The 24,234-nt window shown below is 46.9% G+C and overlaps 2 protein-coding genes and 1 long non-coding RNA gene across 8 annotated transcripts; all 3 read right to left on the bottom strand.

The window, feature by feature from the left end:
- Nucleotides 1-5,200: 5,200 nt before the first annotated feature.
- LOC307201723 lies at nt 5,201-7,239 on the bottom strand. Its single transcript, XR_013832748.1, has 2 exons — nt 7,094-7,239; nt 5,201-7,008 (listed from the first exon to the last, which is right to left on the bottom strand). It is a non-coding gene; the product is annotated as an uncharacterized lncRNA (long non-coding RNA).
- A 1,172-nt stretch (nt 7,240-8,411) lies between these two features.
- LOC307201722 (uncharacterized protein) lies at nt 8,412-13,436 on the bottom strand. Of its 3 annotated transcripts, none has more exons than XM_079951053.1 (2): nt 13,221-13,436; nt 8,412-11,607 (listed from the first exon to the last, which is right to left on the bottom strand). In XM_079951053.1, the coding sequence occupies exons 1-2, from the start codon at nt 13,264-13,266 to the stop codon at nt 10,418-10,420; spliced, it is 1,236 nt and encodes a 411-aa protein (XP_079807179.1). In that variant the 5' UTR covers nt 13,267-13,436; the 3' UTR covers nt 8,412-10,417. The 3 variants fall into 3 exon arrangements, with proteins under 3 accessions (XP_079807179.1, XP_079807180.1, XP_079807181.1); XM_079951054.1 differs by having other exon boundaries at nt 8,412-11,604; nt 13,221-13,435; XM_079951055.1 differs by lacking the exon at nt 13,221-13,436 and adding an exon at nt 11,750-12,080 and having other exon boundaries at nt 8,412-11,715.
- A 1,971-nt stretch (nt 13,437-15,407) lies between these two features.
- Nucleotides 15,408-21,361, bottom strand: LOC307200589 (uncharacterized protein). 4 transcript variants are annotated; one of them, XM_079949142.1, is made up of 3 exons: nt 21,034-21,361; nt 19,703-19,823; nt 15,408-18,399 (listed from the first exon to the last, which is right to left on the bottom strand). In XM_079949142.1, the coding sequence occupies exons 2-3, from the start codon at nt 19,782-19,784 to the stop codon at nt 17,363-17,365; spliced, it is 1,119 nt and encodes a 372-aa protein (XP_079805268.1). In that variant the 5' UTR covers nt 19,785-19,823; nt 21,034-21,361; the 3' UTR covers nt 15,408-17,362. The 4 variants fall into 4 exon arrangements, with proteins under 4 accessions (XP_079805268.1, XP_079805267.1, XP_079805269.1 ...); XM_079949141.1 differs by having other exon boundaries at nt 19,703-19,820; nt 21,034-21,358; XM_079949143.1 differs by lacking the exon at nt 21,034-21,361 and adding an exon at nt 20,500-20,953.
- Nucleotides 21,362-24,234: the final 2,873 nt, after the last annotated feature.

Here is a 24,234-nt window from a genome sequence, read left to right as displayed (position 1 = left end):
GTAACCTGAAGCCTATGTAACCTGAAGCGTATGTAACCTGAGGTACCACTGTACGCTCAGGAGCAGTGCCGATTTACGCATAAACTAAACAAGCTATAGCTGGCCCCCCTAAAAAAAATTAAAGAAAAAAACCCGCTGGATGTACATTTCCAAAATACAAGATGAAAAACAAATAAAATAAAATCTACATACAGCAACAGTGTTTTGTGTTGTGTAGGCTCCTATGATGTAAGTAATGGTATGCTAGCCTGCTCCCTAAAATATCACTGGTTTGCTCATTTCTATTTACTATAGGGTGCCTACATTCTGCTATTTATAATTATTAGTAGTTTGCATAATATAGTTACACCTATTATTATTTCACGTTATAGCAAGTTTCTAGAGACTAGATTATGAGTCTTTGTAAATAGTATTTCTAAAGGAACTTTTGCTATTGCCAAATGCCAATGTGTTTGCATTATTAAGTTGGTTATGAATAAAAAATCATTTTAAGTTAGAGCTTAATAATTATTTCACTATTAATATACTTCTTAATTGTATTTCACTATTAATATACTTCTTAATTGTATTTCAGTTCAACAATTGCTTTGATAAAATATATATATTGTTATGTGCAAATGGCTTTAGATACCTATTAGGTCCATAAATTACCATATAGCTTATATTCAACACAAAAAACAGCAACAATTTGTTGTTGACAAAGGACAGCTGGACATATAAAGCGCCCCATTACCCCTTCAGTAGCTTAGAGCCTCATCAAACCTAAATCCGGCCCTGCTCAGGAGTTATGGAGGAGACTGTTGGGGTTCAGAACTTACTGGGTTAATTTTTGTTCTGAGTGTGCCTCCCATTCTGACGTGTGGAAAGAGGGAGGAGCTCTAGTTGTTCTCTCTGTGTCTCTGAGAGAGACGGACGGAAGCCATGAATGCTAGCAGTCCAGGAGATTTTGGGAAATGCTGAGCTGTAAATATTTGCTACAATAAAGAACTGATGAAATTTGGACATACACAGTGCTTGGTGTATTTGGATCTGAAGCAGACTGCGACAGTTTTGATCCGCTGTGTTTTTTACTCTGCTAGACGAAACCGGAGAAGAAAAAGGTCTGCGCAGCTTGGCTGGGAGCGTGCCGGACCACTGGGGCTAATTGAGGCCATAAAGCAATTAGATGGCCAGTGCAATTAAGATCTTATCAGATCTTCACAGGTTATGGAGGACCTAATTACCGCTAATAAAACTGTTGCTAAGAGTCTGCCGGTGAGCTTTGAAGTCTTGAAGTCAGCTTTGAAGAGCTGGGAGGACGCTACTGAAGCGGCAGAGGTCTGCGTTCTGTGTTTTGCCTGCTGCAGAGAGGCAAGAGTTGCTGAGGCAGAGAGCTGAAAAAGCAGCTGAGGAATCGGGTGCCGGAGAGCTGACTGGTGAAACGTGAGTACAGCAGCTGGGGCCCCGGGAAAGAGGAGAGAATGGCAGACAGCCAGGTCTTTGAGGACGTTCCGCTTGAGAAGCTCACTTTAAGAAGTTGGGCAACCTGGTCCAGAAGAGTAAGGGGTTGGTTTCTGGTTACTGGGCTTTGGGATGTAAGCCAGAGAGAACCACTTCCCCTGAATCCAGGTCCTGAAGGGACAGACATTGCAGGCTTTGAGGCTGCGTTGCCTGAAGAAAGCCAGCAGAGAATGCAAAGAGAGCTTGCTATGCTAAAAGCATGCGTACATGCATCACTTTTGCCCAGTTTGGAGGGCGTAAAGTCAGCAAGGGCTGCCTGGGAGGTGCTGAGAAGTTTGTGTGAAACTTCAGCAGGAGGCCAGGCCCCTGGAGGAGTCACGAAGAGCCTAGAAATGGCTGAAGCCCTAGTCCCTGAGGTGCACGTCGGGGGGGCTGAGAATTCCAAAGGCAAGTTTCAAAAGTTTTCCACTGTGAGTGCTGAAGTGGAACGCAGTTTCAGCGAGGGCAGGGCTGGCACAGAGTGCTCTTCCGGAAGAAGGGGGGCCAGGCCAGCTGAAAGGAGCCCTGGGCAGTGTTTTTCCACTGGTGATCGTCGTCAGACAAAGTCTGAAAGGCTGCGGAGAGCTAGACGTTTCAAGGTCAGCCACCTGGACAAAGTGAAGATAAGGCCTAAAGAGTCGCGTGGGAACGCAGAGGCCAGGCCGGTCTCCAAGGCAACGGAGGAGGCTACTTCTACGGAAGCTGCCAAGGTCCTGAGCAAGGGGGAGTTGGTTGCCAAGACAACCAGACAGAACTGCTGCAGAAGCCCAAAGACAGGGGGCAGCGATACGTTTGTTGCCAGTATGGCTTTGTTTGAGGACAGCTCTGAGAGACACACTGATTTTCGCTTTCTAATCGACTCAGGAGCGAACTGCCACCTGATCCCAGAGACCCCTGCAGTCGAGATGTGGAATTGCAAGGCAATTCCGGCTGGAAAAACTGTTCAGTTTGCAAGTGGGGAAAAGAAAAATGTGAATAAAATTGCAAATGTATTGTTTTCTGTTTTGCAGGAGCAGATGGAAGTTTGCATTGTGCCAGGAGTGCGACACTGTATTTTATCTGTGCCTTATTTGTTGAAAAAGGGGTTTAAGGTTTGCTTTGAACACGATGTTTGTACAATCTCCAAAGGAGGGAAGCAACTGGTCAGAGTTGCAAAGGGGCAGAATGATCTCTTCATTCTTAAAACGTCCCTGGAGGGTGAGGGGAAGGTTGAGAAAGCACAAGCCCTGCGTGCTACAGTTCCCACTCATGTTTCATGTTCTTGTGTGTGGCATAAGAAGACAGCGCATGCTTGTCTTGAAGAACTACAGGTGCTACCTGAGGTTTCCAAAGGCTGTAGAATTGAGGAATGTGCAAGAGTCCTAGATTGTCAGGCTTGCAGACAGGCAAAGGTAAGAGGGTGCAGTTACCCCAGGGTGGAGAGGGTAACCACAAAACCTTTTGATCTTGTACACATAGATCTGTTGGGTCCCATGAAGGAACCAAGTTTGGGAGGGGCCAGGTTTCTGCTGACGCTACAGGATGATTTTTCGCAGAACACCTGGACACATGGTCTCAAATCCAAGGAAGATGCAGCACAGCTGATTAGTCGTTGGATTGAAGAGGTGGAACTAATGTTCTCCACGAAGGTCAGGGAAATTGCTAGTGACAGAGGTTCACAGTTTACTGGGTCTGCTTTGCAGAAGTTCTTTCACAAGAAAGGGATAAGTCACACAGTGACTTCTCCTCAACAGAGGGGGGTGGCAGAGCTCAGAAGTGAGGCTCTGGTTAAGGCTGCACAGGTGATGCTGTCAGATTCTGGGTTACCTCCAAAGTTTTGGATGGAGGCAGTTAAATATGTGAGCTTCACCTGGAATAGGTCCTACGATTCAGTGGTAGGAGACACACCGTTTTTCATGCTTCACGGGAGGAAGCCGCAGGTACACTTCCTCCGTGAGTTCGGATCAACGGCCTCGCTGCTGGTGCCTGAAGCTTTGCGAGGGCCAGGTGAACCCAAGTTCCAGAAAATGATCTTCTGTGGGTATGAGCCAGCGGCTCGTGCATGGAGGTTTGCGTACCCGTCAGGTGATCAGAGTAAGCTGCTGATCAGTAAACACGCTGAGTTCTGTAAGCAGGAGGAAAGGTCCAAGACCCCTGCCAGACGCGATATTCTTTCAGAATGTCTTTCTGATTCAGAGCAGGAAGGTTCTGATGAGGAGGAAGGAGAGCCAGGGGCTGAGTCTGCTGATGACGATCAGCTCACTGACCAAAGTCAGGAGCAGGATGGGGCATCTCCGCAAGTTGTAAAAAGGGAGCCCAAGAGTGAGCCTAGTTCTCCTGTGAGGGTAATTCCAAGGGTTCGAAGACGCGTTAAGTCAGAGGGGGAATCCCAGGATGCAAAGGACACACCTGCTGACCACAGTGAGTCAGAGGAAGTGCCTGAGTTTGTGCCCAGGAGGTCCAGTCGCACAACGAAGGGAATTCCACCTGAGAGGTATCAGGCAACAGGTGCGTGGGTAAGTTTCGCACAGTGCGAATCTGAGAGTTGTGAGGATGTTCCACAGATGCCTGACAGGGACGCCAGGAGAGGGCGCAAGGCATTGGGGAAGGGATTGATCTCACAGAGGTCTGCAAAGGTACATCCACAGGTCTTGTCAGAATACTCGGCAAGAGGGGGTGTTGGGGTTCAGAACTTACTGGGTTAATTTTTGTTCTGAGTGTGCCTCCCATTCTGACGTGTGGAAAGAGGGAGGAGCTCTAGTTGTTCTCTCTGTGTCTCTGAGAGAGACGGACGGAAGCCATGAATGCTAGCAGTCCAGGAGATTTTGGGAAATGCTGAGCTGTAAATATTTGCTACAATAAAGAACTGATGAAATTTGGACATACACAGTGCTTGGTGTATTTGGATCTGAAGCAGACTGCGACAGTTTTGATCCGCTGTGTTTTTTACTCTGCTAGACGAAACCGGAGAAGAAAAAGGTCTGCGCAGCTTGGCTGGGAGCGTGCCGGACCACTGGGGCTAATTGAGGCCATAAAGCAATTAGATGGCCAGTGCAATTAAGATCTTATCAGATCTTCACAGAGACAAGTGTAGCGCAGTGACTCACACAGAGATGCAACAGGCAGCTGTCCCAGAGCATGGGTAAGAGCACAGCCTCTGCACTGGGTACGCTTGTATGAGGCAGTCGCTTCCAGTGCAAATTACCCAACCTTGCTCCTCCCAGCTGAAACTGAATGGAGCAAGCAAACTCCAGAACGTTATCTCATTCAGAGATGCAACACACACCTTACTCTGAAGGTGTGTAATGGCCCTATCTCTTGCATTTCTATACTTTATAGCTCTGTGTGCTTTTGTAAAATAAAAAACATGTTGGCATTAGCCACCTCAGTCTGAACTAGAAAAGTGGGATACAGATATCTCTAATAAATAATGAAATGGGGATTTAATGCCCAGTCAATTCTGATACGTTCAAAGACCTGAATTACCTGCCCTGAATAAAGGTGGACTAGGAGAGAAATCCAAAATGATATTTCATGCAGAGCCACAGTAGGCATGTGTGTGTGCTTTGATTTTACAGAAGACATTTTAAAATCGCAGTAAACAGTTGGGAATTGCTGCTCAAAGACCTCCCACAATATGTCTCAAAGACATTGTTCCAGAATGCACCACACTGGACTCCTAACTAAACAGAGTGTTATTTGTGGATAGAACAAACCCTGTGCTGCAAACAAAGCCAGAACATTTAGGTTGTGTGAAATTATGGTTTTAATGAGCCATTAAGGGGGGGGGGTTAGAAAGAAAACAGTCACAGTCTGAAACACAGTCAGTACAAAACTATTAAAACGCACAAGGCAGATATTCCACACAGCCTTTTTACTCTTTTGTGGGGGATAACACTAAGTAACTTAAGTTGTTGTTATTTTTACTTAACACACTTAAATGGGAAAGTAGGTACCTCTATTGCTCCCTATTAACAGAGCCAGCAGAAATTAAAATAAGGCTTGAGTTGGTGTTATTAAAAACATACTTTGATTATTTTGGAGTAAAATGTTTGGAATCTGATTCCATATTGACCAGGTGCTGTTATGTCAAGTTTGGCTACATTTGCATCTGCAAATCTTTCTCAGAACTCTTGTAGGAATTGCCTTGTCTATCTTCTTTTTGATTTGTTAGCTTCACAATCTGGGCAACTGAGCATCGTGCCATTTGGGGGAAGGGGTGTGGCTAGAGCAATTGTTCTGCACGCAGAAGGTCCCTGGTTCAATCCCAGATATCTCTAGGTAGTACTGGGAATGTGCCTTGTCTGAAATCCTTGAAATCCCTGTCTGACATCTTAGAAGGTTGACCAGTCAGTGTACTGAGCTAGATGGACCAATGGTCTAACACAGTATAATGCAGCTTCCTGTGTCGATTTACTTTATTGCTTCAATTGCTGACTATAACATTTACTCAAAAATCTGCTGAACCAATTTGGATTCGCACAGAAAAATAAGGAGATGAGCAGAGTCAACCCCTCAAAACTGACTACAGAATAAATTACACGAAGCAGTGGAATTCAGCTCTCCTGGGGGTGCCTTCTTGTGTCCTATCAGAATTTTGAGCCCAGGGCCTGCCCCCCCCCCAACACTATACCACTGGAGGGTCAGTGCTGGAAGGATAGTGGGATGCTTACCTAGGGTTGCCATATTTCCAAAAGTGAAAATCTAGACACAAAAGCTGAGCTTTTTGGCACAGTTGTTGAGCTTTTTGGGCAAAATCGCAAAAAAGATGTTACTGAGCTATTTTTAAGGGAAATCGGCAAAAACGACACTGTTGTTATGTCTGGATTTTCCTGGACATTTTCCCAATTCTGGTTAATCCTGGTTACCTAGAAGGAGGCAAGGCAGTGGGGAGTGGCAGACTGGCTCTGCTGCATGGCACTAGGAAGGCAGGGAAGCCATGCAGCCCCTGCCTGTGCTGCTGGGCGCTACTGAAATGTAACCCCTGGAAATTGCGAGGGAATGAAAGAAAGGGAAGGGAACCGCCCTGAAACCTGTGGGTATAAGGTGGTATACAAATTTAATAAATAACAACCATAATAAAAATAACAGTAGTTCCCAAGACTGTTGCTTCAGCAGTGCACTTAATCTCCACGGCTGCAGCAGAGATGCATGCCCATCATTGCAACATTTTTCTCAGAGTGCTTTGTTGGCACCTCAGGATTTTGCTGAACACTATTTAAGAAAGGCTGGCCTCGAAAATGGGTGTTTCACTCCTTTATGTTTAATTGGCCAGATTGCTTTCCCAAATGTCTATCACGACTATGATCTCATTCATTGGCTAAAAACACTGAAAGGCAGGGGCAATCTACTTTCTCAAAAACAAAACCACAACTCACCACCGAAGACCGTGCCTAGTGTTGACGTTCCTCAAGTCTTGGGTTCCTCAAGTGCTTCTGTTTTTTTTAATGCAAGCTGGGACTTTGGAGAGTATGTCTCATCTGGGGGAAATGGCTGCTGCCCTTGCCCTCCCTGCAGATGGCCATGATTGCTTGCTACTCACTTAGCTCACTCCATATTTCATAGAATCATAGAATCATAGAGTTGGAAGAGACCACAAGGGCCATCGAGTCCAACCCCCTGCCAAGCAGGAAACACCATCATTTCAAATGTCTTACCCAACACAGTGAAGTCTGCTTTCACTGGTTGTCCGAGGTACGTCTGAGCATTTAATACTCACCCTGTGGTGGTTTCACCACAGCTGCCTTGCCTGCTGGAATCCAGTGGAACTGACCTCCAGGTCTAAGTGGCTTAGGGTTTGCATGCCTGCTACTCATTCAACTGTAGAACAGCTTTGCTTTTCCATCCTAGTCCTCATGAAATTCTGACCTTGTGAAGATCTTTGTGATTCAAGGAAATTCTCTGCTGGAAAGGACAAACTCCTCAAATGCAATTAAGTGAGGGATGCAGGAGTGACTTCTTGCTCAAATGAGTTTTTGGAAACAGGAGAGAAAATAATAAAAGGGAGGAAGAGCTTTAGTTCAGTAGAGCTTTGTTTTGCATAAAGGAGGCCTCAGGTTCACTCCCAGGCATCTCTGAAAACCTAGAGCAGAAGTTTTCAACCTTTTTGGGTCCACGGCTCCCTTGACCAACTACATTCTTTCTGCGGCACCCCTGTGGGGCTCAGGAGCCCAGTTATGTCACCCCTTGCCTGTAGAGCGGGCAGCCTCTCACCCCTTTTCAAACACCCTTCCTTGTGGTGTGTTCCCTCAGCATCCTCTCTTCTGCCCTCTCCTTGGGAATCATCTAGGCAGCCACAGCTGCTGCCCCTGGTCTCTGAGCTGCCCTCCCCCGGTCCCAAAGAGAGGTGCCTCCTCACACTGCCCCACAGGGGCTTTGGAAGCACCCTCTGGCCAGCTGCAAAGGCACCATTCGCCTAGGGTGCTTGTATCTAGGGCTGTTGCAACAAACAGCTGTGCAAGCCTTTAGGAGGCAGAGACGCGAGAGGGCATCAGAGGAAGGGAGGGAAGAGGGACAGTGTTGCCCACAGCACCCCTGACTATCATTCAAGGAATCCCAGGGTGCCGTGACACACTGGTTGAAAACCACTGACCTAGAGAACCACTGTCGGTCAGTGGAGGCAAATCTGAGCTAAATAGGCCAGTGCTCTGACTCGGTATAAGGCTGCTTCCAATGTTCCTAATTCTCACAATCCAGCCAAAGTTAACAACTTAAAAGTCTGTGATTATAGTGGGAGAAACAATGAACTGCTCTCCGTTGAAAAAGGTGGAACCTAATGTGTTTGGCTTGGGCAGGATCATACCCAGTTTCCCCCCTCCAAGGTAACTCTGTTTGTCTAGTTACCCCTCCCCACCTTCTCACTATATAGAAGGGTCTGGTGACTTCTGTTTCAGTGTATCTGAAGAAGTGTGCATGCACACGAAAGCTCATACCAAGAACTAACTTAGTTGGTCTTTAAGGTGCTACTGGAAGGAATTTTTTTATTCTGTTTGTCTAGCAGTTTTATGTCTGCCAGGAGGACAAAGGAACCACACTTTACTGGTTTTTTGACCCTAAATGTGGCCCTCTAGTCACCTCAATTTGACCCTTGAGACTCCCCAGACCATGTTGGTCAGACTGGAATGTGCTCTTTAACTGTTATAATGTCTCTTACTTGCCTGGACTGAGAAGTAAGTTTGTGCGTGTACCATTTCTTGGTGACTTTTGCTTGGTTGGAATGTAATCACATCTGCTGCAGCCCTCCCTTCCATGCTGCAGCCCAAAGGTTGTCCATGAGGGGACGAGGCCCTGGGACTGGAAAAAGGTCCCCCAGCCTGATCTAGAAGAATCTAAACACCACCAAACCCTTTGTCACGTAAATGCAAAACTGATAACAACACAAACAACGTAACCGGCTGTATGTAACTATATAAATTCTTTTTCAAATGCGATTCAACATGACATATCAAAATATATGGTTCTATAGACCAACTTATCATATAAATGAAACTTATTATGACAAATTATAGTCCAGCAGATAGACCAGAAAATACAATCTACAGTATTCAGTTCTTATATTAGCAATATCCACAGTGTGGAATTCTTATATCAGTCTTGTAGTGTTCCACGTGAAGATGCTTTGAAGAATCTAGCGTTCGTAGACGAAGAACTTGGAAGAATGGCACATGCAGAAAATAAGATCGGGGTTGCATAACTAGTTAGCATGCCAGAGTCTAGTTCAATATAGGAATTAACCAGACAAATTGCTCCACCAACTAAGAACGGCCATGCAACACCACCCACAGAATCGAGAAAGAGCTATCAATCTGTCAATCCTTTCCGTGTCTGGGCCAGTTGAGCTTTCCTGCATGCTAATTAGCTATGCAACCAACGAGCTTATTTTTTGCATGTGCCATTATTCTTATATAGTTACATACAGCCTGTTACGTTGTTGTTGAGCTAGAAGAATGGCTTACTCAGTTGGACTCCGCAGTGAGAACTGGGCAACATTTGAGGCTACCATGGTTATCCTAAAGACCCAATAACAGTCAAAATGCATTTTCTCTCAACCAAGATGGATACCCACAGTATTTCACATGCTGGCTATGTAGGGATTGCCTTGAATACCAAACAGAGGGGCCCCATCCTCATTAAAACCAGTAGAATTTTTTACCTCGGAGCTTGTTTGCTGTTCTCCTCCATTTGATAACAGAAATGCATTTTCAGAATGACCTTCACAACACTGATGGAAAAAACATCCTCAAAAGATTAACTGGCTGTCTCTTAGATAATATGGTAAAGAACTGCACACTATGATTTTGCCTTTCCTTGAGAAATGAAACAAGGCCTAGGAAATACACACTTGCCTAACTTATTCGGCAATACTGCAAACTAAGAAGGAAAAGGAGAAAAAGAGGCCCTCGCGAAATCTGTTTGCCTTTCCTCAAAACAAGACGGAAAGGACAAATGCCGCAAGGGAGCTGCTGGAGGATACCAGGAATACCCTCACGGAACGGAAAGGCACAGTTATCAGTAGTGAACCGTTTTGAGTTCCATACCCCTCAAAAAACAATGCATGGGCAGTAACGGAATCACTGCAGTGGTCAACATTTCCCTCTGAGACAAGATCTCAGGTTGCCGCTGTCCTTGGTGCTACTGCATATTTACACTAGTCTGGGACCCCCCTGAAGCAAAGCAGCCTTGATTTCTCCAGCCCCTTTCCCAATAACAAACCATGAATGCTAACCCTCATCATTTCAGGAAACAGCTCCTCTACAGGAGGATGGAACGAGTCTTGTGAGCCACTGACTGTTTTTATGCCACTAGAATGACCCTTGGAGGTCCCAGGAACTGCTTCACAACTTAGCAATGAGAGGCTAAACCGGACAGGCTACAGAGTTACCAAATCTGGCACTGCAGGATGCCTTTCATTGGAAGCCAGAGGACCTGAAGCCCCAAAGGGCAGCGGCCTGTTCCAGCTCTATGAGAGCAGCACGTTAACACTGGGGCCCAAGGTGAGCACAGACACCTGTTCCTCCCCAGGGTGGACATGGGCCACGTGGCGCGGGAACTGCTGCTTGTACCGGAAGGTCTTCCCGCAAGCCGAGCAGGCGTAGGGTTTCTCGCCCGTGTGGATCCTCTGGTGCTTGACCAGCTTGGAGTTGACGTAGAACCCTCGGCCGCACTGGGCACACTTGTAGGGTTTCTCCCCGGTGTGGATGCGCTGGTGCTCGATGAGGGAGGAGCTCTGAGAGAAGCACTTGCCGCACTCCTCGCAGCGGTAGGGCCGCTCCCCAGTGTGCACCCGATTGTGGGAAACCAGGTGGGTCTTCTTCTTGAAGCACTTGCCGCAGAGCGGGCAGGGGAAGGGCTTCTCCCCGGAGTGGGTGCGCTCGTGCTTCAGCAGGTTGGAGCTGAGGGAGAAGCGCTTCCCGCAGAGGGTGCAGGTGTAGGGCTTCTCCCCGGAGTGGGTGCGCAGGTGCTTCACCAGGTTGGAGGTGCGGCTGAAGGCCTTCCCGCACTCCCGGCAGGGGAAGGGGGTCTCGCCGGTGTGGGTGCGCTGGTGTTCCGTCAGGGCGGAGCTCCGGCTGAAGCCCCGCCCACACTCGGGGCAGGCAAAGGGCTTCTCGCCGGTGTGGATCCTCTGGTGCCCCATCAGGGTGGAGCTTTGCGAGAAGCGTTTCCCGCACACGTTGCACACAAAGGGGCGCTCCCCGGTATGGATTCTCTGGTGTTCGATGAGCACAGAGCTCTGCGAGAAGCTCTTCCCGCACTCGGTGCAGTGGTAGGGCTTCAACACCGGCTTGCGGGGGGCAGGGGGGGGAGGAGGTTCCAGGATACCCAAAAGGTTGATAAAACCTGGAGGATCATAGGAAGTCTCCTTTGCCCGGCGCTTTCTCACCTGGCTCCTCCATCTCTGTTCCTCTACCTTTGGCTGACTGTTGCAGTCTCTGGGACTCTGGGAATTGTTTGGAGGATGTGGCTCGGCCTCTGCTGTGTCCTCCCCATCTCGGTCCATCAGGTGTCTTCCAGCACCTCTGCTGCTCTTTCGTGCTTCTCCTCTCTGCTCAGTGCTCAAAGTCATTTCCGGCGCCTGCACCTCTCCTCTTCCTTCAGGGACTTCTATTCTGAGATCTTCTGCCTCCATCTGGCTTTCAAATCCAGCATCTGCTGAGAGGAACAAAGCAGAAGAAGTAGAACCTGTGAAGGAAACTGACTAGCTAGGTAGTGAAGAATATTCACTGCAATATCCCTTTTGAGAACAAAGAAACAATATCCCTTTTGAGAACAAAGAAACTGTTGAGAAACTGACACATTACTATGGAAAACTATCTTAGGGTGCTGAGATTCAGCCACTGACATGCCAGCTTACAGTGCTCAGGGAGCTTTTCCTAGGATGAGAGAACACTCAGGGCCATATGTCTATGTTCTTTATCATACTTTACCCCCACCCCCTGATTGCCTGGGTTGCTAAAGTATGAACCTGGATCAGATCACTAAATTAAATGCCAGTCTCAATCTTGAGAAACTTTTAATAATACAGTACATAGCAAAGCAAGGGAAAGTTTCAAGGGGATAGGAAAGAGAAACCTCCACAAGCCTAAAACAGGCAGGCAGGACAGAGCACCCTCTGATAAAGAGTGGGGAACACACTGCTTGTCTTGCCAAAGTACTGTAGTTAACTGCATCTCCAAAATGGTAGTAAGGATATAGGAACTTTGAATCCCTCAATGGGAATGGGAATGAAAATGACAAAGGGTGTGATAGTTGCCAAGCATCCCATTTTTAAAACACCCCTTAAAAATGTTTTATTGTTCTAGAATACCCAGCTCCACAGAATATAACCAAAGTTTCCCCACCAACGTATTGTTCCCATTCCAGGGTGTTTTAAAAGCAGTATTTTCCAACCACACAAATTCCCTGTCAGATCCCCATACCATCCCTGTCATTTAAGTGCTTTAACACATACTAGCCTCCCACTCACCCATTTTTCCACCTTCAAATTATCAGGTTTCCGGCTGCACACCAAAACAAACCCGTATCTCATTCCAGATTTCCAGGAAAAATTTTGATCTAAGTTCCAGAATGGGTGCTTTGTTGATCTCAAAAAATACAGGTATTATGATTTTCAATCCTATATATCACACCATACATTGTGATAATGCATCATGTTTTCAAAGTGCAGAAAATGGTGTCTTTTTTTTGGTGACAGATAGGTAGCCGTGTTGGTCTGCCATAGTCAAAACAAAATAAAAAAATTCCTTCCAGTAGCACCTTAAAGACCAACTAAGTTAGTTCTAGGTATGAGCTTTCGTGTGCATGCACACTTCTTCAGATACCTTTTTTTGGTAGGGGGAGTCCTGTGCATCTCTAAAGCTGCCTAACTTATTAGTATAACCACTCACACAAAAAGGATTAAGTTGAATATTCTTTTTATCCCATGCATCTCCATTAACCTGGGCATGTAAGATAACCCTTAAAATCTATGCATTCATGCACGTTCATAATGTTTCCGCCTTGAACACCTATAGCTGTGCAACCCAGAAAGCTTGTGCTTCCAGAATTTTGACACTAGCTGCCTTTAACAAAAAAAAGGCATTCGCTTGCTTGCTCCTTTTTTTTTGTTTGTTCGGTGGGGCCGAACGCGATCGCGAAACCTTCACTCGGGGGATTTTATTTTTTATTAACTGCAACCTAACATTGAGCTTCTGGCTGCACCCCACCGCACCCCTTTTCTTTTTCCAACGCTGCTCCCTAACGGAGATTTGCTCTCCCTTACTTACGTTGGTCGGGGGATTCCTTCCTCCCTTCCGCACCCTCCCCTTCCATCTTCGGGGAGGCTTTTCTCACGAACTCCCCGCTGCAGACGGAAGGCAGGTCCGTTGCAAAAAATAAAAACAACAAAAACCACCACCCGCGGGCAGCAGTTGCCACAACCTACAGGCTGGCGAGTCGGTAACGCCAGCGGAGGAGGAGGAGGGAGCCCAGAGATGACGTCACATCCTCACTGGCGTCCACGTGATGCAGGGGGAACCTGGACCAGAGGGGAGGGAGGGGGGATCCTGGAGGCGGTTGCCGGGATACCGGAGGGAACGCGCGAGGCCTAGAGCCTCCTGGAGCCCGAACTTGCTTTTGTCGGGGGCGCAGATCCTGGAAAAGGGCCCCTTGTTTTAGGCGGCCAAAGGAAACAAAGGAAGACGTTGTTTGCTATAGCCACGTAGCTAAGAGAATTAAAAAGGGAAATCCACTAGGTTGGGGTTGGGGAAGCCTCCCCGCCCCCATGATAGTTATCTGGACGATAAATCATTTAATGTCCCAACACGAATAGAAGTTATTAATATTGCAGTTGTTGCACAAAGATTTTATGATTTTGACCGGAATATAATTGAAACCAGGAATTTTGGAACGCAGAAATAAAGGAAATCACCAAACCAATTCTAGCAAGTGGGGGGGGGGGCACCTAAATTATATAATTTGGTATTTGAATGATTGATATTAGTAACAGTATTATAATTTGGCATTGTTAGAATGAGGCTATTATTGGACTGTAATTGAAAATTAATAAAAATGATAAAAAAGTTATCTGTACGTTTTAATCTGTCAATCCACCTACTTTCAATTCTATTAACGTTTAACTGTTTTGTAGTTATTGTTCCTTCCCTGCCCACCCCCGTTTTTAGCTGTTCCTATTTTATCTGTAAGCCGCCCCCCCCAATCCCTGTCAGAGAAAATAGTAGATATATGATATTCAGATGAAGGGGCAGTTTACTAAATAAATAAGTAAAAGTTGTGCCACTGTGATCTCTGAAGGGCAATATATAAATTCAATGAATAAATAATAACAGTACCAGCTTCTTGTGAAGCAGAGGGCTTTTTTTTTTTTTTTTTTTTTTTTTGCTGGTGCAATTCCTGCTGAAACGCAAGAGGAGCCATCTATATTTGGTTTGTCTAATTAAAAATATTTTTATAAGCTGCATAGTTTAGCTTTAAAAAAATGTTTAGCTGTGCCCTCCCAAAGTGATGCACAACAATAGTAATGGAGACACTTCTGAAAGGAATGTGCTACTAAGGGAAGCTGCTCTGGTTAAGCCATTCAAAGCATTCATTGAAGGGAGGGGCGAAGAGAAAGGTCTTTCTGTTTTGCTTAAGTGCCTGAACAAGGTGCAAGTCATTTGAAAGTGAGTTCCACAGCTGTGGACCACCACCAAAAGGCCCTCCTGTCTCTTGAGCTTGCCAGCAGGTGCGTGAACATCACCTATCAAGCCAGTCTTTGGATGAAGGGCAGTATACAAATTTAATGAACAAAATAATCAGAATGCATCCTGATGCATTTTAATTGTTTTGCACTAGTTTCTTTATTTTGATCTGTATTTTATCATTGATGTTTTTACATGTTGCAAGTCACCTTGAATCCTGACTTGGGAGAAAGCTGGGATATAAATGTGTTAAATAAAAGTGTTAAATTTTTAAAAAAATGTCCTGCTTTTCAAGATGGCACTGCCATTTACACAGCAATCCCATTGAACACTTGAGTCACTTGTTTTAATTGCTGTGTTATTTTAACAGCATTACTATATTAAACATTAAAGCATGTTTTTATTTTAATGCTTGCATAATTGGTTGTTAGACTCGATATTTTAAGGTAGTCATTAGCTTTACCTTTATGATGACTTTTAATTTTTTTACCATATGTGATTTATTTTTATGTGTGCTGCTTAGACATGCAAATTAAGCGTTATATAAATGCCTTAAATAAATATACTTCCATACCACTTAGAAAACTATTTTGGATCAAGTGGTGTATATAAATAATGGCGCTGCTTCATGGAAGAGTCCTCAGTGACTGTAGGTCTTACAAGGGAGAACACATGACAGCTTTGTATGATTGTATGATTCTCCACATGTTTTGGATGTTCCTCTCTTTCACCTACACAAAACAGTTAGACAAAAGGATAGTCAAGATGAGCAACTGGATGAAAAACATTTATTTTGGTAACTTACAATGAAGGGGGTTTAGGTATACACAATTTCTTCACAATTGATTTTCTCAAGGGCAGTTGATACATGGAATAAAAACACCATCTCAAAGGCAGTCAAAAAATAAAACCAAAGAGCCTATTGCATGTTGCACCTTAAAAACCAATTGATTTATTGTGGTATGAGTGTACTTGAGAACTTTATGCTCTTTCCCTCTTTTTTTCTTTATAGACTGCCCTTCCTCCCAAAGGAGACCAGGGCTGCTACAGAGTCACACGACAACTCTTTCAGAATTGATGGATGACCTTAGGTAGCAATACATCTTTTTTTTAATGCTCTTAATAAAATGTCATTGCCGCTGACAAGGAGAGAAGCTTAAGTCAAGCTTTGGGGACTGTCCGGATAGTCTGGATGCTCACCAGCACAACAAACTGTGTTGAGTTTCTCCTTTGGTGTGAGGGCTCCAAACCCCTCACTCCTTGGGGAAGTGCTTTTTGTTAGGAGGATATTGCTCTTTGTTTTTTTCTTCAAAATCTGCTTGTCACTGGGAACATGCAATTCCATGCCCAGCTCACGGGGCCACCTGAAGTGCTATCTGAAGTGCTATCTGAAATGTGGCTGTGTGGACGTTGTTGCCAGTAGTGTCCTTGGCATCATGGATGGTGAATGACCCGACTCCCCACAGTGCCCACACTGGACGCTAGTGCAAGCTGCAGAGACGGGACCCATAGAGAAAGCAAAAGGGAGGTCACATTCATCTTGGAGCCTCTCCAGGAGTCTTAAGAAATCCCAACTCAAATGTCCCTGCTCCCTCTAAAGAAGCGTTGAGGACCTTGCAGCCTTCCACATGTTGAACTCCAACAGCCTCAGCCAGCATGGCCAATGATTGGGGATGATGGAAACTGTGGCCCAGCAACACTGGGGGTGGGGGTGGGGAGCAGGTTCCACACCCTTGCTCTCATGCAGGTGTGTGGAAGCTTTGGCCCTCCCAGCACCTCCGGCCGTTGGCCACGTTTGCTAGGGCTGATGGGAGTTGTAGTTCAGCAACAGCCCTGGAGGTCCAAAGATCTCCCCCCCTCACTCCAAAGGCGGGATGATGTGCGCTTCAGCACACAAAGGAGGAGCACTCACAGGGAGCTGAAACTGATTGGCTTGAAGGCAAAGCGTATAGAAGCCCTTTGCCAGTTTCACTTTTGCAGCAAGCCGAGCTAGAAGTCTCGAGAAGCAGGGCCAGGCTGTGAAACAGACTTCTGCATACTCTGCAGGAGTAATAAAGAGTAAGGAGGCAGAGGAATGAAGTGAGTGACAGAGAAGAGCATAGAAGCAGGGGTTAGGCAACTAGTAGGACAGATTGGCAGGTTAGCACACAGAGATTATTAGCTTGCCAGACCACTTTCTGCTGTCCAGCAGAAAAAGAACCAGCTCTCTTCCATTTGATTAATGCTTTTTTGCCTAGTGACCTGGAGGCTAGTACCACTCTCCAGAGGTGTGCAACTGTTCACACACCTGCAACAGGGCTACGTATGCTGGGCAGGAGAACCATGACAGCGAACACCGGACTTGGGAGAAAGCACTGGAGCGCCAACCACTGTGTGTTCAGACTCTTAATTTGAGTGCTCAGCCTTTGCCCAACCTATGGCGAAGCACATAAATGGCCTTGATGAGCTCTGCCAGTCACGATCAGGGAAGCAGGGAGAAGAGATCTGATGGGTGCAGAGTCGAATCATAGAAGTATAGAGCTGGGAGGGACCTCATCATCCAGTCCAACCCCTTGCAATGCAGGAATGAAGTAGAGGGTCCGATCAGAAGCTCTTTTGTTCCAAGGAGCTAAAGCTAGTTAAAGAGGCCAGGAACACAGCTCTAAAGGGGCCTAGAGGGAGAGACAGGAAGCGAGTGAAAGGGGCTACTATCATAAAGAAACCGTAGGGCAGCCCTGCTCTCTGCTTTCTCAGATATTTTGCAGCAGAGGGGGCGTCTCCGCCCAGGGGTGCAAGGCGAGAGGGGCCACCGGCTCCTCCTCCACAGGGTGCACCTGTTTCTGGTGACGGGTGAACTGCGGTTTGTAGCGGAAGGCCTTGCCGCAGACCGAGCAGGTGTAGGGCTTCTCGCCCGTGTGGATCCTCTGGTGCTTGATGAGGTTGGAGCTGACGCAGAAGCCCTTCCCGCAGTCCGCGCACTTGTAGGGCTTCTCGCCGGTGTGGATGCGCTGGTGCTCGATCAGGATGGAGCTCTGGGAGAAGCACTTGCCGCACTCCTCGCAGCGGTAGGGCCGCTCGCCGGTGTGCACCCGGTGGTGGGACACCAGGTGGGTCTTCTTCTTGAAGCGCTTCCCGCACAGGGAGCAGGGGAAGGGCTTCTCCCCGGAGTGGGTGCGCTCATGCTTCAGCAGGTTGGAGCTGAGGGAGAAGCACTTGCCGCACAGGGCGCAGGTGTAGGGCTTCTCCCCGGAGTGGGTGCGCAGGTGCTTCATGAGGTTGGAGGTGCGGCTGAAGGCCTTCCCGCACTCCCGGCAGGGGAAGGGGGTCTCGCCGGTGTGGGTGCGCTGGTGTTCCACCAGGGTGGAGCTGCGGCTGAAGCCCCGCCCACACTCCAGGCACGTGTAAGGCTTCTCGCCAGTGTGGGTGCGCTGGTGCTCCACCAGGGTGCTACTGCGGCTGAAGCTCTTCTCGCACTCGCTGCACGTGAAGGGGCGCTCCCCTGTGTGGATCCTCTGGTGCTCAATCAGGTTGGAGCTCTGAGAGAAGCTCTTCCCGCAATCGGTGCAGTGGAACGGCTTCTCGGGCGCACGCCGGGGCGAGCTCGGCGGGGCCTCTAAGATGCCCAGGACATTGATGTAACCCCCCATGGCTGGCGCGTTCGATCTCCTGCGGCGACGTCGGAGTGGCGGGGGGTTTACCCGGCAGATGTTCTGAAGGGTTCGGGGGGCGTTTTCCGCAGCTGCCGCATTAGGAAGAAATGCCACTTCCTCATTCACCATTCCGTCACCTGTGTGGAGAATATTGTGAGGATCTCAGCCCCATATGTACTTTAAAAAGCTTGGCTCCCTGCCCATATTGAGGACAAGTTGCCATCAGAGATTGGGAATTCCCAGGCAATGTCAGACCAGTTGTTCACTCTGCTCAGGGTTCTGTCATGTGACAAACAGCCAATCAGCAGAAACCAGGAAATTGAGCGTAAGATAGACGCCCTGTTTAAGAACTGTAGGAGGTGGGTGGGTGGTAAGGGGAGATGCTGGGGCTGCTGTTACATAATTATTAGAGGGATGGACTATGACCGGGGAGATCGAGGGTCAAATTTACACTCAGCTGCAAAGCTCACTGGGTGGCTGATCAAATCGCTCTCTCTCAGCTTAACCTGCCTCACTGTAGTGAGGATAAGGGTAAGAATAACATGTAAGTAAACATAATATTCAATGGAGCATACGTATACTCAAAGGTAGTCTAATAATATCACACATGTTCCAGGGCTGAAGACTGATACTAAAAACAAGTTATGGGCTTCAGCTGAAACTTTGCATTTGCTGTCTAGCACTGAATTTGGCAACAACCGGCAAAAACTAAGTTTCTACTGCTCATAGTTTTGAAAAGGAGCTTGGAAGCATCTCCATTTCCTCATTTAATTTCCCCCCAGTGTTTCTTCACTTCTCAATCAAAAATTCCAACTTTTTGCAAAGCTTCAGCCCCAGAAACAGAAGAAATTATGTAAAACTTAGTATTTATGCATAGGCATGCATAGTTTGCATAATCCATTGATTTCAGAATATGAGCATCCAGGTCACAGAATATGTATTGGGAGGTGGTTTGGAGCACAAAGTACAGACACACGTACCTGTGCAAGTATTTATTCAGCCAAATGAAAGGAGGGATTCACTTTTGGGTATAGTATATACAGTCATATGCTGAACATGCACTTATTTACTTTAGCCTTTGGCACCAGGGAGATATATATATATATATATATATATATATATATATGGGTGAAGGACAAGTGTAAAATCTAATAATAAAAAATGAGAATTAGTAACAACAACAACAACACAAAAATAATGATTGTGTGTGCCTGAGGTGTATAGTAGACTAACATTCCTGTAATAGGACTACAATACAAAGTGTGTTCAAAAAACCTGAATAAGTGAATATTCCCTTGTGGCAGTGATTCTTTTAACTTATTTTAAGAGAAATGAAGTGAATCTGTCAATCTGAAGTGAATAATTAATGGGGAAATGAGCTATATAATTGCATTATAATTTTTCATCAATAATACAGTGTGATCGTGCCCAATTTCTCACCTGAAAAGATTGTTCCCCTTGGGATCTCCCCATCCTCAGAAATCTGAAATTCTGGAACATAATTTCCGTCAACCTGGGCCATCCAGAAGACCAAAACACACTTTGCTGAGCTGAAAACCTGCTAGTGAGAGATGCAGAAACAAGATTTCATGTCCACTCTCTGTTCTAAATACCGGTATGTTTCAATGTAGGGGAAAACAATTATTGCTACACACTCAATCAATCATGAATGTGCAGTTCCTCAGAACATATAGCCTGTGGAACTTTCTATAGTTACAGTAAACATAACACCAGTCATTAAGATAATTGCATAGGTATTAGTCGCAGTAAATAAAGCTAGGCTAGCACAGGGTGGTTGGCAACGTGCATGTAGAGCTGGAAAAGGTGTGGAAAAAAGCAACCAAAACAATCAGAAAGCTAGAGTAAATAAAATAAAAATACAGAGCCCTCTGAGATAAACTAGGTTGATAGGGCAGGAGGTCGTAACAACGATTTAAATATGGAACGAATGCAGAAGGCCTATTCGCATGTCCGTGGCTAGTCATTTGTTTTGTTCTGCACCCCGCTTACAGCAAGCGTGTCCTCTGAATCACTTGCCCTGGTCGCAAGCCACAACGCAGCCAGCTGCAAAACTTCCCTACTGCTGGTTGACCCCGCCATGTAAAATTGCGGCTTCCGCCAGCGACGGCAGTTCTAAGAGAATGAGTCACTGTGAAAGGAAAAAGCAGACCAGATGGTGGGGGGGAATCCAAACAAACCAGCTCGATGGGTGAGCAAAATATGAAACCGATACTTACAATGCACGCCCACCCCCTATAGAGGGAGAAGGGAAGCCACAGATCGCCGGAGACGGGATCAAGGAAAGCCACCCGCAGGAGGAGGATCGGTCCCTAGAGACGCAGTGCAACGACTCTTCTCGCCTTCCTAAAGCGGCTGCCACCCCAGTTTGAGAAGGGGGGTGGCACGAAACCCCTGCCCGCCCCTCTTTCCAGCCCCACAGCGCTGCATGCATGGAGGGGGGGTTGGAAAAGGAGGGAGTGCGTGGGAAAGGAAAACAAAGTCCTGGGGCGCGTTTCCGTGCAATGGCCCCCAAAGAGATCGCAGTGCAGGCTGAGAAGACCACGGAGGGGGGAGGATCAAGCAACAACCTCCCCCATCCCCCCCTTTTTTGCAGCGCTCCAGGCGACTGCAGAGCGCGATTCCTGCCCCCTTCCTATTGTTTCTCCGTCGCAACTCCCCCCCAACCCGGAAAAGCAACCTGATCCTCCCTACTTCCCACCCCCGAGAAACCAGCCCCCCCCCCTCTCAAAGGAAGGCTCGCAATCGCTCACCAGACTCCCGGGAAACCGCAGACTGCGGGCGCAAGAGGCGCTGTGCCCCGTCGAAGGCCGTCCCCAGGAAATCCCATCCTGGCATCAGGCGTTCCCCTTGCGCGAGAGGGCGCCGCCCAGCCCTCCCCTTCGCTCGCCGCAGTGCCGGGAGGAGGCGTCGGATTTGCGGCGGTGAAAAGGACAGAGGCCACTCGAGGGCTGCGACACGCGCGTCCCCGAGACAAAGCCGCCGCCGCCGCCTCCAGAAGGTTGCAGCCCGCATCGTTTCGCCAGAAAGATTCCTCCTCGCCGTCCTGGGAAGAGAATAGACAACAAAGGGGCTCCTGTGTTTCTGAGCTCTTCTTCCATGCCAGTCATCAGCATCCCTAACCCCCAACAATGTCTCTAATTCAGCCGACTTGCTTTTTCCAGGAGATCAGAACTGTATAGGGTGGGCCTGAGCCCAGTTTGTGTTAGGGGTAAGAACACACACTTAGTTGCATGTCTTGGATAGGGACCTGAAAGTAGCAGCCATAGAATTGTAGAGATAGAACGGACCCTGAGGGTCGCCCGTGCAAAATGTATGAATCTCAACCCAAGCTTCTGTGACAGATGGCTATCCAGCGTCTGCTTATAAAGCTCCAATGAAGGAGAGCCCACAACCTCTTGTGGGAGTCCTTCCACTGTCAAACAGTGTGGGTGGCGCTGTGGTCTAAACCACTGAGCCTCTTGAGCTTGCCAGTCAGAAGATCGGCGGTTCGAATCCCTGCGGCGGATGCTTTGTCCCAGCTTCTGCCAACCTAGCAGTTCGAAAGCACACCAGTGCAAATAGATAAATAGGTACCTTTGCAGCGGGAACACAAATGGTGTTTCTTTGCGCTCTGGCTTCCGTCACGATGTTCTGTTGCACCAGCAGCGGGTTAGTCATGCTGGACACATGACCAGAAAAGCTGTCTGTGGACAAACGTCTGCTCAAATACAGCTGCAACATGTGGCTAATGAATATAGTAAATGTGTTATTATTAGTAGTAGAATGTCATTCAAAATTTACAATTCATCAACTTCAAAATATCAGGCAATAACCAAGAAGTAGTCAACAAAATGAATTGCTGGCGGGGAACACCACAGCGCCTTTCAATAGATGATATCCCAAACAGTATATCCGGATTGAATCAACTTTTTCCAAGATGAATCTTTGTCAGCTGATGAAATTGAATACATTACATATAGTGAATGACAACAAAAATAATACTGAGCCATCTGTATATTAAATAACGAATAAATAATAAATGAGGCATACATGCCAAATAGTTTTAGATAGACTATCCATACAGGTAAATGTAATACTTGCGGATCAGAGCTCACTAACCAGCGTAGCTAACTGATACTGATAAAACAGATGTAAAGAATTTATAAGGTTATTCACAGGTGTGGGAAATAACCGTGTATTTACACTCAGATCCAAACAGGGTAACCTTGCTAAGCAAATCAGTGTGGTATAGTGGTTAAGAGTGGTAGCCTCGTAATCTGGGGAACCGGGTTCGCGTCTCCGCTCCTCCACATGCAGCTGCTGGGTGATCTTGGGCCAGTCACACTTCTTTGAAGTCTCTCAGCCCCGCTCACCTCACAGAGTGTTTGTTGTGGGGGAGGAAGGGAAAGGAGAATGTTAGCCGCTTTGAGACTCCTTAAAGGGAGTGAAAGGCGGGATATCAAATCCAAACTCTTATTCTTGTCTTCTTAAGCTTAAGGCAAGAAATAGTATTCTTTATGAAACTGAATATCAATATACTTATCACGGCTTTGAGATTAGACCACCGAAGAAGCCTGGAAAACTACCTTGGGAGTGTGCTACCTGCAAGCCCCAGTAAAAGGGCCCCATCAGGGGCGAACAGCGGCCTCTTGATTATTTGGACTGCCAGGGCGAAACAGGTGTAAAACGCTGGTACCCTGTCTACAACTTCACTAACATCCATCTACAACTTCACTAGCATCTCTCAGTATTGTGAAAAACACCGAACTTACCCTTTGTTGGTATCTTCATGAACTTACTTAAAAAGATAAAGAAAACAAAAGACTGAGTTAAGCATCTGAAAAATCCATTGAAACCAGACATTATAAATTCATCTTAGCTTGGGTAGTTCGTAAGTCTCTGTGGCTTTACACAAGGTTTTGTATTTTTCTCAGAAGATTGATAAAGAATGTATAATTATTTTGGTAATTATTGTGTGTATATTAGTTGCCAATGTGTTGCATGAGTCGTACTACTAATCCAGGGGTGGGGGGGCTGGACCATATTTTGAAAAAATAATAATGAACAAATTCCTATTCCCCACAAATAACCCAGAGATGCATTTTAAATAAAAGCACACATTCTACTCATGTAAAAGCACACTGATTCCCGGATTGTCCAGATTTAGAAGGCGATTGGGCCAGATCCGGCCCCTGGGCCTTAGTTTGCCTACCCATGCCCTAATCCTTAGGGCTACTTGGTGGTAAGAGGACTGAGGAAGAGCCACACGACAGAGCAAGGGCTGTAGCTCAGTAGTAGAATATCTGCCTTGAATGCAGAAGGTTCCAGAATCAATCCCTTGCTTCTCTAGGCAGGGCTAGGAGAGACTGTCTGGAGCCCCGGAGAGCTCCTGAGAATCATTGTAGATAATACTGAGTGTGAGCTACACCAATGGTCTCACTCAGTGTAAAGCAGCTTCCTATGTGGATAGCTCAGTTAGTTAGAGTGCGGTACTGATGACACAAAGGTTGCAGGTTCGATCCCTGTATGAGAGAGCTGCATATTCCTGCATTGCAGGGAGTTGGCCTAGATGATCCTCAGGCTCAGGGTCCCTTCCAACTCTACAATTCTGTGATGGTTTACTCAGAAATAAGTCCCAGAAATATGCAGGGCTTTCTTCCTAGTAAAAAAAGGTAAAGGACTCCTGGACGGTTAAGTCCCGTCAAAGGCGACTGGGGTGCAGTGATCCTCGAACCCCTTCCAATCTACGCCCCATCCCAAGGGATGAGGGTAGGGAGAGCAAGGATTACACACCTCCGTCATTGGTGCTGTGCAATGCCAGGTCCATAGGCAACAAAACCGCCACCATGCGTGACTTTTTTGTCTCGCAGGGGATTGACCTGGCTTGCGTGACAGAGACCTGGGTACGGGAAGGCGAAGTAGTCTCCCTACATAACACCCCCAGGTTTCTCTGTCCTCCATCAATCGCGGAC

This window comes from Podarcis cretensis, assembly GCF_951804945.1.
Source record: "Podarcis cretensis genome assembly, chromosome: 13".
NCBI classification, from domain to species: domain Eukaryota; kingdom Metazoa; phylum Chordata; class Lepidosauria; order Squamata; family Lacertidae; genus Podarcis; species Podarcis cretensis.
This window is presented reverse-complemented; position numbering and strand designations above follow the sequence as displayed.